Source organism: Ostrinia nubilalis, chromosome 4 (assembly GCF_963855985.1).
Source record: "Ostrinia nubilalis chromosome 4, ilOstNubi1.1, whole genome shotgun sequence".
Classification (NCBI taxonomy): Eukaryota; Metazoa; Arthropoda; class Insecta; order Lepidoptera; family Crambidae; genus Ostrinia; species Ostrinia nubilalis.
Window position 1 is genome coordinate 15544548 of NC_087091.1, and position 14434 is coordinate 15558981.

General features: G+C 38.9%; 1 protein-coding gene across 1 annotated transcript in view; it reads left to right on the plus strand.

The window, feature by feature from the left end:
* LOC135071241 (uncharacterized) overlaps window positions 1-14272 on the plus strand; it is a 254495-nt gene extending 240223 nt beyond the window's left edge. Inside the window, exons 7-9 of the mRNA XM_063965027.1 lie at window positions 9228-9455; window positions 10559-10713; window positions 10962-14272. Coding sequence (XP_063821097.1) covers window positions 9228-9455; window positions 10559-10713; window positions 10962-12839 — 2261 coding nt within the window. The 3' untranslated portion in view covers window positions 12840-14272. The remainder of the gene's footprint in view (window positions 1-9227; window positions 9456-10558; window positions 10714-10961) is intronic.
* Window positions 14273-14434: the final 162 nt, after the last annotated feature.

Sequence of the window (14434 nt, forward strand, 5' to 3'; positions counted from 1 at the left end):
TATACTCAAATCGATATACAGAATCGGCTCTCAGATGCATCGTGATCGAATGAGTCAGAGACTTGTATTTTTGGAATAAAATGCACGTGGAACACACGATATGGGAATCAAAACGCGAGGAATTTCAGGGAATGAAATAAAATACGGGCGGCGTAATAAAAGGATGACTAATTTTGAGAACAACCAGCCTTTATTTTGATTAAAATTTGGATAAATTCTTGGCTTAAGAACGAAAAGAGAATTGCATCAGTTACTCGGAGTTTTAATAATTTTATGTAGGTAGGGTTAAAGTGTTTTAAATTTAATTTCAATAACGTCTTGTATTATAAGAAACTCATTGTTAGATCTTGGTCATGATTAGGTATGTACTTAGTAAGTTTAAGTAGCTTTGAAATCATTAAATTACTAATATTCCTATGAAATCCTTTTAAGCTGAAATATGCTTGTTAAGAGTGAGTTTACCAATCTAAATCGATCTCAACATTAAAGATTCAAATTAATAACACAATTTTAAGGACCTCTTTAACTGCGAACATGTCAAGTCATTTTGAAACATCATTAAAATTTTCATAAGACCGTCTGCAAATTATATTCCAATTAGATTCGCAATCTATACTTCTCCTATTTTAGCAAAACCTAATATCGGCGAGGCTCACTCGTTACCCTCTATCCGACTAATAACCGATAAATTTGCTACGAAATCAGATATTAATTATCATAATCTGGTTTTCATGGTGTGCCCGTGGCAAATGGATAATAGGGAAGGAAGGAATTCCGAAGTATGCAATGAAAATAGCTCTGGATTATGCAATGTTTCTTTTGTTTGGGACATGCGAGACTGACGCCCGTATTCACAAACATTACTATGAGGTCTCCTCACAGTGACACACGAACCAATCACAGAGCTCTATTCAACGCTGTGCGTTCGATTTGCTGCTTCACTTAAGCAAGTATCATTTGTGCGTGAAATGTTTCTGATCTAGAGTTTTTCACCAATTCGTATTTTTTTTAAATGTTGCACAGCACACATTCAAGTAGAAAAGGCGAGTGTCATTCTCTTCCAGTCAACAAGTAGGTAGTTTGTTATCAATATAAACGCATTGCATCTTATGTTATTTAGGGAAAAAATAATACATGGCTGATGTGCTTACTACTGAGCTACATAGCTGATGATCTTTTGCTTATTGCTAGTTAGTATTTTAAAAGCATCTCTATTAATTATTTCCTTATCTACTTATCTAATAACGGGACTATTCCCACCTCTGGTTCCCACCGCTGCAACTCCTGTGTAGCCAGGATCTACAGCTTGACAGCTAATAAAAACCCAACCAGTGAAGGTTAAGTTTGTCCCGGGGGAAAATATATAGGAGTTCGAAATCAAATAGCAAAGTTAAAATAGTAATTAATTTAAAGCAGTGCAGTAAATTATTAAATGTAGGTACCTACTTCACCTACGGGAACTGAAACGTTCAACATTCGTTTGCACTCGTTATTAATGCATTTCCTAATGAAAGTTATTTTTAATGATCTCGAATCTCGACTGAAACATTCCATAAGTAGGTCAGAGGTCTACTCTACAAAACTTTTAAGCTCTATCTGTCTCTTACACTCATGCCAGTATCCCAGGATGAGTGAGAGAGTTGAACAGAATCGAGGATATTGAATGGGTTACAGTGTCGGCCCCCGGAATGCCACTTTGCATTTGGGAATTATTAACCAAGTTCAAATGCACTTTGAGTTTGTGCTACTCAATTGAAGTTTATTTGCTATGTCACTTGTAGAGGGTTTTGTTTGAAGTAGTTATGAGATAATGGATGGTATCGAAAGTGGTTACTCTTAAACCTTTTTAAAGTCTTTATGATGGATATGTTTACTGTTTCAAAGCTTGTTTAAGTATGTCTTAATTGGGTACCCAGTACCCACTGCACAAGTTTTATAAAGTTAGTAAAATCCCAACACTGTTATCTAATAAAATAAAGTCACTCTTTCTGTACATCTCTTTTTATGCGAACTACCTACATCGAAACCTAAAAATAAATAACACTTTCTCATAAGTACCTATGGGGTAATTTATCGATATATATTTGATATTCTATGTTGGTATGATATAAAAACTTTCTACATTCGAGCACCACAATTGTACCTTTCGGTGCACCTTGGAAATCTATGCTAAGCTTTTATGAAAATGTAATTTCATTTGTATTTTCTAGATTTTTCATTGTTTTTGTTTAAATCAACTGGATTCGAATTCCGGATTCCAACAAGAACCTTCCACACAGACATTTCCTCCTCGCTACCATCGCCCTGGTTCGGTTCATCCTAGTTCGAAGTCGTATCGATTTGTTACTACTAATACGGATCTAATCCGTTCCTCATTGGCCATCGTAAAAGGTTGCAAGAATGCCGGCTGCATTTATATGCAAAAAGATTAGCAAGAAACGCAACGGGCTTATTGAGTTTATCTGGCTATTATCCTACTAATAGAAAGGATACCTTAATAATAGTCTGAATTGCTTACGTTTTATGGTGTTGTGATAGTATTAAAGACAAAAAAAAAAACAAATCATTCAACGATTTTTTGATCGGCATCAACATTCTAATGATTGCAAAGTAATTTTCTTACAGATCTTTGTTCGTCATCCATCAAGCCCTTTTTAATGAAGGGTATTAGTTAATTCTGGACTTCGAACTTCTAATGTTAATTCGGATCGATATTGTTAGAGGTCCATAGACTGCAAAAATTCGGCACACCCCTGCCTGAGACAAACTTGACTTTCACTGCTTGGGTATAAATTTTGACGGTCAAGCTCTATATTCTGCCTACACAGGAGTCCCAGCAGTGGGAACGAGAAGGTGTGAAATGGGAATAGTATCGTTATACACACGTACGTGTTAAACATATTTTTTCATACAAAACAACCATGAGATACTTTAAACATTATACTGTATTACTTTTGCAAACGTACGCAACCGCAAAACGTGCCTTTGCCCGGCTTTATTTTAATCTCCCTTCATAAAGGTCCATCATTCACTCATCCATCAGCTTTCATATCATCTGGTCCTCATTACTCCGAATACTTCTGCCATAAAACGAATCGTTATTCGTTAACGATGAAACCGAAGCGTTTCCACGAGTAATGACATTAATAATGTCATTAGTAGGTAATGATGGCACACGCACTGAGCAATTCCACTTTTCAGGAAGTGGCCTTGGATACGGCGATTCCATGAACTGAGCGTTTTTTGTCTACAGATCCGATGTTATTAACTATCTGTAGGTACCTAATTTAACTGTTAAAATGATTCATGAGATATTTGCATGCAACTCGACTAATTTTTACTGGTTTTCAGTAAGTGTTTTTTGAAAGAAAAATAATATCTACACCAAAGTTCCCTATAGTGTTGTGTCAGCATTTAAAGCTAAATAATGTATCTAGAAGTCCAAAAAAGTCATTTATGTATTAGGTACTTTTTAACTGACTTCATGTAAAATGAAAATCCTTGGGGGAGACCTTTGTCCAACAGTGGACGTTATTTAGGTGAAACGAACGAACGAACTTTTGTAAAAATATTACGTTTCAGTGTCATTTACCCCAAGCATCAGACTAATGCCAGTTTTCACCATCAATCCCTAATTTAGATAGAGCTGGTAGCCGGTACTTAGTTCCCACCGCTGCAACTCCTGTGTAGACAAGATCGCTAGCGCTTGTGGTCCTCTACGCTATATTATGGCCACAGCCTATGGCTAATTTGCAGTTTCTTCTCTCACCATTCAAGTCAAACTCGCTACGCCAATGAATCGCAGTCTGGGCAGGTTTTTGTAGCGGAAACCGATATTATGCAGCGACTCTACGTAGATGTTTTTTTATAAAATACAGATAGTATCAAACAGATATGCATGGTGTGCATAAAATTATAAATGCATCAGTATGAAATTGAAAGATGTATTTTACATATATTATCTCTTCTTACTTCCTATACATGCAACTGTGACATAATAACTGATTAGTATGTGGATGTAGGTAGACAAGGAATAGGTAGGTTAGGTGGGTACACTCGCGGACAACTTGTAGGGTTCTTTCTCTTCATTATAAAATACTTTAGACTGAAAAAAATTATGTAATACATTACATTTTTGAGACCTTACGAACCTTTTTATTAGCCTCTACTGCTGGCAGTTGAGCATACAAGTTCGTAAGTAAAAAAAAAGTGTAAGTACAATAAAACGCATCAATATAATAATCAATAACAAAAAGCTTAATTAATATTGACCTATTCCATGCAATTATCGACACACTATCCAAGAAACCAGCTCTTCAACATTTCAAATACGACCTGTTAGCTTACAAGTAATTTTCCGTTATTAATTAAGGTAGGTATGTACTCGTATCTCCAGAAAAGGCATATTCCACTTAACTCCAAAAACCTGTACGTTGCCCCAGAAATGTGGATATCATCGTGTAATAAACAATTTTCTGCCTGTCGAAGGATATTAATTTACTTGAAATACTAGCTAAAGCTTTGAAATATTTTGATACAACCTAATATAATAATTAGAACTCCTTTTAAGTAGGTACAGGTAGGGAGATACTCTACAAAACAGTCGAAGCCACGATTTTTAAATAAAAATTAATGTTTTAGTTTATCATTAGGTGTTCCGTCTCTATTGCAGGAGATCGAAGTTTTGGCCTACACTTCCCTCGCAGGCCAGGTTCAATCAACTAGGTTTCCGCCCGTGGCTTCGCCCGCGTGAAAAAAGGGCTGTTTTTAGGGTTTTCACATTAAAAAAAGATTTGGTAAAATTGGTCCAGGCGTTGTCGAGTTATGCGCTTACAAACACATTTTGCGATTATTTTTTATAATTATAGAATAAATGTTTTGATATGATGACTTAAGTATAAGTATATTATTTTTTATTTACATTACATTGAGTAGAGTAAAAAACATGCCAACATACAGTCAGACTTTAAACAATTTTATGTCATATGCAGCCAAACGGGTTATGCCCCTTTTGTTCAGGTTAGGGGTCACAGCCTATTCTGCCCGCTATAACTTGTATTCTGCGAGTTATAGCTATTTAAAAGAAAGATGCCTAATGATCTCATTTTTAATCAACACATGCTTTTAGGACCAAAGCGGCATAACTATAACCCCCAGAAAATAAACACACTCGCATGCAAATGCAACTGCATTCTTGCAGGCTGACCGGTCGTAGTGTTGCCAAGACTTGGCATTTTAATCGAGATAGCGAGCACTTAGCAGATGCGTGCTAGATGCACCTCGTAGGTGGTTGAAAAAAGGTGAGTGTAATCCAGATTGATTGAGAGTTCCGTATACGGAATTACGGATACGGCTGGAAACGGAACCAAAATTGTTGTAGTATCTTTTTTGATAAAATTTCACTCAAAATAGCCATTTAAAGAACACGTAATAGTACCTAATATGTAACAAAGTATTAATGCGTATTTAATGTATTATTTTAAATACTTTTTCAGATCAACACTTTTTCTTTAATTCAATGCACCGTTAATTCAATAACCGTACAAGGCATAAGTGCCTTATTGCAAGTTAGCCGTATTAAAATCACTTAAGCATTTTACTAAAAGTATGAACATTTCTAAAAAACATGTCCCAACATATAAAAACGTTGAGACTACTCTCAAACAGATTATCTCATAGTAATTTTTTTATCTATAAGGAACTCTACGATGAAAACAAGGCATATGCGTAGGCGCAGCCTGCCTCGCTTACAAGCTCACTTAACTTTTATTAGCCTTTTAGCTGCTAAGTGAAATGCCAGGCAAACGTGCTGTGACAGTGACAAATAGCTTTATTGCCTACATAATAACGGCCATTATTAATTGTGGAACAAAAAATATTTTTGATGATGCTCGACAAATATGGCAAGGTAATAAACAATGCTTAAGCCGTATTTAAAAGAACCTTGATGTGTCTTCTTTAATGCATATTTTACTTCATAATTTGATTTTTTCTTTCGCAATTTTACGTAGGCTTTTACCTAAGGAAGGACTATACCTACGTACCTACTTTTGGTATATGCTGAAAGAAAGGACAATAGATGCAGCAATTTCAGACAAGGAATTACTTGTTAATTCTCGTGAGTAAGAATAGATTTTTGTTCCAAATTATCACATTTGTCTGTCGAAAACGGCATTTATTCGTAAGTAGGTGTAATTAATCAGCAAGCACGATTATACAAATAATGAAATACTCTGAAACATGTTAAACTAAATGTGCGGTTAACATACCTACTTAGGTATCCTTACCGAAACAAAATGGGAACTCATAAAAACTCGGCCGTTTTATGGTCCGTTAACATATCGCGTTAAATATATTACAAAGCGTGCCGCTGTTGCACTCATCTGTTTATGATTTTCGATACCGAGAAATTCGCAAACGCATCGTAAAGGTGCGCTAAAATTATGCGCGCGACATTCCAAGTTTATTTCTGTGATGTGGAGTAACGGCTTGTGGCGAGGATGGACTCCAGTATTTTAGTGTTTCATTTGATATTTAACAGGGTAAATTCCTGTGATTCTGGAGCACATGTGTGTCCCTAAATATAGGGAATACATAGATGCTGCCGAAGTTTGCGCAGTGAACGCATGATGAATTACAACTTTCATTGCACAGAAAAAAAGTACAAAATGCGTTCTTAATGCGCTGGTAAGTTAATCTTATAAGTTATCTCTGCAATATTCAATCTTTATGCCTTCCATTGATATCAAAAAATGAGCACTGTAAAAGGGGCATAATCCATCAATTAAGAGTGATAAGACACATTTTTATGAGGCACTCATTAGTAAGTCCCTACCTAATTTCTATGGTTTAGATAGACCTGAGAAATAATCATTTCCTTAGTCCTAGCACGTTTAATCCTGTTACAAAAGGACCTGCACAGCCCACTCCTATTTCAGGACGCTGGCATCTTAATAGCGAAGGATTCCACTCGATCTTGCTCATCTGTGTTCACGGATGGCTAAATATTTAGACAGCGCGGCGTTCCAACTTCCTCGTGCGCCTGCGCGTGAATTCTCTTTTGCCCGTTATGACCTGCAACGTGGAATCTGGGCGATTTGTGCAAACAGTCATTGTAAAAGACGCATGGGCCATGCTTCCTTGTTTACAGTCTTGGCTTGAGTGGAAAATGTGGTCCCCTAATTGGATGGTAAACATGTTTGCATATTGTTAGAGGATGGCTGGAATTTGTGCTGTTGGATGTTAACATAGGCTTTCGTGACAACAATATTGTCAGTAAATTAGTTATTTACCCTGTTATTTGCTAATTTCTGGCAAGCAACAGCGACAATCTATGTTGGAAACTCAGCCTCCTCAAAAGTGAGGTGAATAGGAACTTAACTTTTGAAGAACTAAATTACCTTACTCAGTTATTAAAAAGTTGTGATAGCAAACGAAAAAGAAACAAAACTCGTCGGCATTTCTAGTAAGCTTTTGTATCTCTATAAATACTTAGTGCCTAATTAAGCCAAAAGATATTGCAGCTTCATAGCCAATTTCTCCCGCCAATAACGGCGTGTTTACAAAAGGAACACTCGGATTATGTTATCTGTGGCGCTGTCAAGTTCACAGCTGATTTACGCGGGCAGTTGCGTGCACGCATCTCCTTTGTGCGTCAGCGAGCGCACGTGGCGCAATGAATTATGCCCGGCTGGTTTGTCGTGCCATTCCAGGCATTGATTCGTGGAGTGTTTGAATTTTTCTGGCTATTCACTATCGTTTTTAACTTTTTTGATTCGAGAATTTTAGGATTGTTTTGCTACGTGACAGCTCCGGGATTTTTGGGCTTTTACAAAGTCCGGAGTTTTCAGAAGTTACAAAAAGCTACTTCTTACTCTTCTGAAAATTCCGGCGTACTGAAACGCTACAAATCTTTTCCTGCACATGCACATTGCACATGCTATGAATTGAATGAGTAGGTAAGGTAGATAGATACCTAGGTATTTAGGTTTTATAGCATAAATTATACTCGTAGTTACCTACTTATTGTGGTTAATAAGAGATAGCAGTTAGTACTTAGTACATAGAAAAAGTCTACAGGACTTCAGTAAGTACAGGGAGTCATCTAACTAAAGCATGAATTTACAGTTTACACCAAGCATTAAGACTATACGCATTTCAATTTCCATTTTCATCCGACCCTAATGACTATAGCAGGCAGTAAAATGTTATATCAATTGCCCATTAACTCCAAGCCAAATGTTCTGCACCAAGATCAATGTTACTCCGTCTGTCGAGGGACCGCGAATTATTGCTATGCAAACATCGCCAGGAGAATGCGTCCGCAGTTCGCGCCAATCCTTGTTCATTAAATTCGTGTCTTAATGGACGATAACCGAGACGGACACAGCATGAGTATTGCAACTTAATGTATGGGAGCAGGTGTTCGCAACGTTGTTAAATAAACAAGGAACGATATTGGATGCTGTCATGGTTTAATTTAGATACTTTCGAAATATCACGGAATGGTATGATACCGTGGATGATGTTTAAGGCGTAAGTATAGGTAGTTTGAACGGAATTAGTACCTACTCAAAACTGTCTGCGCTTTTGATACTTGCAGTGGCGGCGTAGCATGGGATGGCACCCGGGGCGATCACCCCCCCGTCCCCCCCGTCATAAGTCCTAAGGCACCCTCTGGTGCTCCCCAGGATTTTGGAGTTACCTACCGATTCGAAGATTGAAAGACAATGGCACCCCCCCCCCCCCCCCCCCGTGTCATGGACATAGACCGCACATTTGCCATGCAGATGCGTCAGTGAGTACTAATCTGCGCGACTTGTATCACCCCCTGATGCTTGGCACCCGGGGCGGACCGCCCCCACCGCCCCCCCCTTACGCCGCTACTGGATACTTGGGTAGGTTTACCTAGATCTGCAGCTGTGGATAGGCTTATGCAGGTGGTCAAAAACGGAGCAAAGGTAAATGAGATTTTGCAAGAAAATTGTATTGTTTGAGAAGTTGTCGTATTGTTGGGTTTTTGTAAGATATGGTACTATGTTGATGACATCAGAAATAAATCTCTCCCAAATCTCATAATAGATTAGCTAGAGATCTCATAATTGCGACCTAGTAGCTCTGGCTGCCAACCAACCATAATAAATTATTATTCAAATTCCATTCTATATTGCTTAGGTAGGATACATACAACCAAAGACAAAACTCATTTTATAACCGTCCTTTTCCAGGCAATCCCAACGACAAGATTCTGTACGGGCGCCCGAATAAGCGTCGCAGCGCGTCCTTCCCCGCCCCCCGCTCGCTCGACCGCCGCCACTCGCTAAGGATCTTCGGGTCTTCCAGCAAGTACCTGCAGCGGTGTGCCTCAACTAGGAGCCTCCACCACAAGAACGCCAATACAACCGACAGCAGTTCCTCGACTGATTACCCGCCGAGCGTCGAATCCGCATCACCGAGTGAGTATTGATCTTGAAAATAAGTCACTTCTTTTTACGCTGTTGGGGAAAGCCCTCCCCCAAAAATTTCCACCGACCGATCCTGCGCTTCCCCTTATCTAAGTGCTAAGTATTACTTTCACCCTACCAACCAATAAATGGGCGAGTGCTGGAAAGAAGCAGCGCAAAAAGCTCATCACATTGTTAGTTATTATCTGATGTCAGAGAGGAGAGAATGGGCTATGTATGTTTTAAGACTTTTATTGATAAGGAGATTAACCAGGCCTGGCTCACTCCGCGCGGTACATCCGATAATTACCTACAGCGAAGCGCCCCGCCGGCGGGTATTATATCAGTCGAGTGTCACGCGCGCGCCCGTTAGGACGCTGGCGTGCGTTGTAGTACCTAATTCTATGATCGAAGTATTATTTAAAAATGAACATAAAGAGAAAGAAATATTGTGCGGCGTTCGGGTGTTTAAATTCGAAAAGAAATCTACCGGATTTTATTTATCTTTTTTTTCGCTTCCCAAAGATGCTGAAAAGTATGTTGGCCATGTAGGTAATCAATAATTCTTAAGATAGTAACCTAACCTAACCTAACCTACCATGACTACTGCTCAGAATGCGTTCGTTCGTTTCAGCCAAATGACGTCCACTGCTGGACAAAGGCCTCTCCCAAGGTTTTCCATAATAAATACGTACTTACCTACATACCTACCTCATGACATATAAGTAGATTAATTATTTTTTCACTAGACAGCAACCCTAACAGCGTAAGAAGAGTTCAGAGGCACGCGATAGAAAGAGACAAAACTTGTAGGTGAATAAAATTGTAGGTACGTAGTGCTGTGCGAGCTGAATTCCACCGTATCGCGTCGTAGCATTAACTTAATATCATTTGACCCACACTTCCGCAAAATAAAAAGCATAACAGAACTTGGCCAATCTGCGTCTATCCATAGTTGTAGGATAATATGCCGTTATCACTTAGGTACTCTATTTAAACAAAAAATCAGTCTGTCTGCTTTTGACCCCGCTAATGGTAACTAGATAGTGTCTAGCAAACATCAAAGAAGTGCTGAAAACAACGTTTGTTTAATTCTCTCCCGTATATCCTTCCAGAGAAAGTGTCCCTGCTGTCCCGCTTATTCAGACGAAGCGGCCGCAGCAAGCAGACGCGCGCGATGAGCACCTTCTCTGCCCAGTTCCCGCCCACCGAGTGGTTCAACTCGAAGGCGGTGCACCTACATTGCGTGGCTACGCAGACCAACTCAAAGGTAAGCCTTTTGTTGCCTATGGGCATCTTATTGGTAGAGAAAAGACCCTTTTAAAACTACAATGAATTCTTCTTTTTAGTCGGGCACTCTTGTCAGAGTGGTCGTGGTTGCGCTGACGAGGTACACAGGTTTAATTACTGCCGCAGACTTATTAAATGGTTAAATACATCATTGGTTAAATTGTTCAAACCCCACTAGGTTACAACAACATTTTTTATGGACTAATGTTTGTGTTTTATCTGTTTCAGGAATCATTGCAGAGTCAAACATCTTTCGTTTCATCGTATTATGACGGATCAGAAATCAGTAATCGGTCGTCGACGCTGCCACGAAGGCACAAGAGGCACCTGTCCACCGAATCGGGCCTGGCTGGCTCAGTCCACTACGACCACTCGCCTGTCAGGCACTCTAGCCCCAGCTCCGGGAGCCTACCCAGATCTACACTAAGCAGGAGCTCCACCAACAAAACTATTCTGGATCACTTCGGATCCCCGCAAAGAAACAGCGATCCCAAGCTAAGAGACAGCCCCAGTGGCAGTCTAAGAAGAGTCGACTGTTCTAATTCAGATCATATCATGTCGACTAGCGGCCCTTCAAGTCTTGAGAGCACAAGCACACACAGAACACCCAGGAAGGATTTAAAAAACGGGCATTCGGACCAAAACTCGCCCATGAAAAGAAGCTACCACACGAGCGGGAGCAGCGGCCATTCCAGTCTAGAGTCCCACATATCAGACCGCACTTTGAAACCTTCGCCTAGTCACACAAATTCACACAGCACGCCCGGGTTGAGTCGGGCGCAGTCTTTGGTCAAAGTGCAGAGTTTGCAAAGCTCTCCAAAAAGTCTTCACAAGTACCGAACGAAACCACCCATTGTCGGTGGAGAAACAGTAAAAAACGGGAAAAGCACATCACCTAGAAGTTCGCCAAAAAACTGCCCAAACACCCCCAAAAAAACCGCAACCCCGCTGCATAAAACTTTAGGATCAAAAGTAGAAAACCCATCGACGACTATGTTGGCCAGTTCTAATTCTAACAACTCGATAACGCTAAAAGTTACCACGAATACGATTACACAAAACGGTGGTGGCACAAACACCAAAGTTTATGTACAAAATTCACCTGTAAGGTCAGTAATTACTTTCGAAAATGGTAAAGTCACTGAGACGAGCAATGGAAGCAATATTTACATAATTAACGATGACAGACAAGTGGTATCGGTATCCCAAAATGGAGGCACGAATCAGTCGTCAAAAAACCCAACTGAGACATCATTCGACGTCTGCGTGGAGAAAAATAAGCAGGTTTACCAAGAACAGGAACCAATAAAAGTACAAGAGAATAAGTTCAACAAGAATTCTATAAACGATACGGGTATGAATAACAATCGTAAACTTTCTTTACAAATAGGCGGGGCGACAAATAACAACAGTTTCATATACAAAAACCAGTTGAATAACACTAACGAAGTTGCCTCTAATCCCGCCTCGCCGGCCATACATAACAATATCCACAACCTGGAAACGACTACAAATAGCAACCCTTCAACACCAACTAAAAGTTACGATAACGTGATTGGATCTTTGGGTAGTCTGAGGTACCAGAAGAATTCCTTTTCGTCTGCTAACAGCGGGATGCAGCCGAACATCAATTCCAACAGCGAATTGAAAAGCGTCGATTTGTTGAAGAAGGCAGCAGCGCTGCAAATGCTGAACGGGCTTCCAAATGTAAATAATCGAATGAGTTCAGATTCAATCGCCAACTTGTTGACGAAAGCGATCGACCAGAAACCAGTGGTCCTGGGATCGGAGCCGAATTTGGCGCTGAAGAATCAAGAGCAGATAAAGGACATAAACACGTCAGCTGAGAAGATAAACTGTTTAGAAAACAAGCAAAAAAGGTACAGCTTGAGCCAAGATAGCAAGAAGGAGAACCAGGATTTTTACAATTTTCCGAGCTTAAGCGATTTGAGCTTTAATTTCACTAGTTTAGCTGCTCAGAAGATATTGAAAGGGGTCAGTATAAATAGTGTGGACACGCTTGTGGAGCTGAACATGGCTGCAAACTCCGAGAAGCAGAACAATCGAGACGTGGCAGCCGTGTGCACGGACTTCGGCCTTGTATAGTACTTAAACGTTATTTTTTTCTGTTAAAATGTACAATAGTAGTATTAACATGTACAATTTAAGATAGCTGTATAACTTATTCTTAACTACACGTTAACAACCTTTAGATACAAACTACATATTTAGTTGAAACCTTGTACTCGTTTAAGATTTTGTACTCCCAACTTATTGAATTTATCTTAATACTATTGTATCCTTTTAATTACATTTTGTTTGTCTTTACTAACTTATCATCAAATTATCGAAGTAGAAATTATATATCCGTGCATATTCGTATACGACGTATTTATCAAGTACAGAAATTCTAAGTTTGTACAACACTTTGAATGTAACGACAATAAGGTTCGTAACTACCACCTGTGAACATGTGGCCTAAGACAAAATGAAATTTAGTGCCTCATAAAATTAAGATGTTTTTTTCAATTTTGTAGTAATATTCTGTAACCTTCCCCTTCACTAGCTTTAGATATACCACACCCTCTTAAGGTTGCGCTAGTCGACGCTGTGAACTAGTTAGTGTAGTGGGCGTGGCTTACATGCATGCTATCTTACTCTGTAAGACGGAAGAACGTGCTCACATTTTCTTTTTAAGGATTCTTTCTTTTTTTTAATACCTTATCTGTTTTTGGAAGTAACGCAAAAAAATATTTTTGAATGCAAAGGAGAATAGTCGTCTAGTGCAACCTCTACTAATGTAGTTTATACTAAATCAACGTTTTACACTCATCAGCACTCCTATTCGTGCCATCACATTTCCAGTGAAAAAGTTGAGTACAAACTAGAATACCTAACTCCATACAAACAGAGTCCATCCAAAAATGGGAATTTATAGGAATGTCTTTGTAAAATGTATGTCATGTTTAAGTGCCATAAATAAAACCATAGTATTACGCTTGATGTGGACGACTAGGAGAATATTCCAGCAGAATCAGAATCATTAATTAATTAACTTCTAGAAAATACAGCCTAATTATTGTTTCACTTAGTTTAGATCACAGTTTTCAAAGGTATGTCATTTTGTTTATTATGCATCTCCCCATCAAAAATATTACACCTATGTACGATGTAGGTATGATTCTCTACTCTGTACGCGGTACTCTGCCTACACGGATAAAAAACAGTGGATTTTGAATTATTGTATGTCTTCGACGTAAAGTTCTAAATCAATAAAAGTACATTTAAGCAACAATAAAACAAACACAGAATTAAAATTTTGTGTTAATTAGCCATGTCTGTCTCTGATGGAATAATCTCCTGTCAATGGGAATTGATATTGAAAAATTGGAATCCGTTAGTTCCTGTACTCAAGTACAGAAAAGGGTAATATTTATTCATTAGGGAATGTAATCGGAAGTCATCAATGCATTATAGTTTAAGGGTTTAGTAACGCCATTCATGTAAAAATGTATTAACATTATAAGTTGATGCTTTAAGATTTTTGTTTTATTTACCCCAAGCTTCCAGTAAAAGAAATTTCAGAATCGTTTTAAACTACGAGCGCGCGTAAAGATCGCATTCCACATTTCATAGTCTCATAGTACAACTTGCCACCGCGAGTCAATGTACATAGAGCGCCATCTCTTGGTGGTACGTAA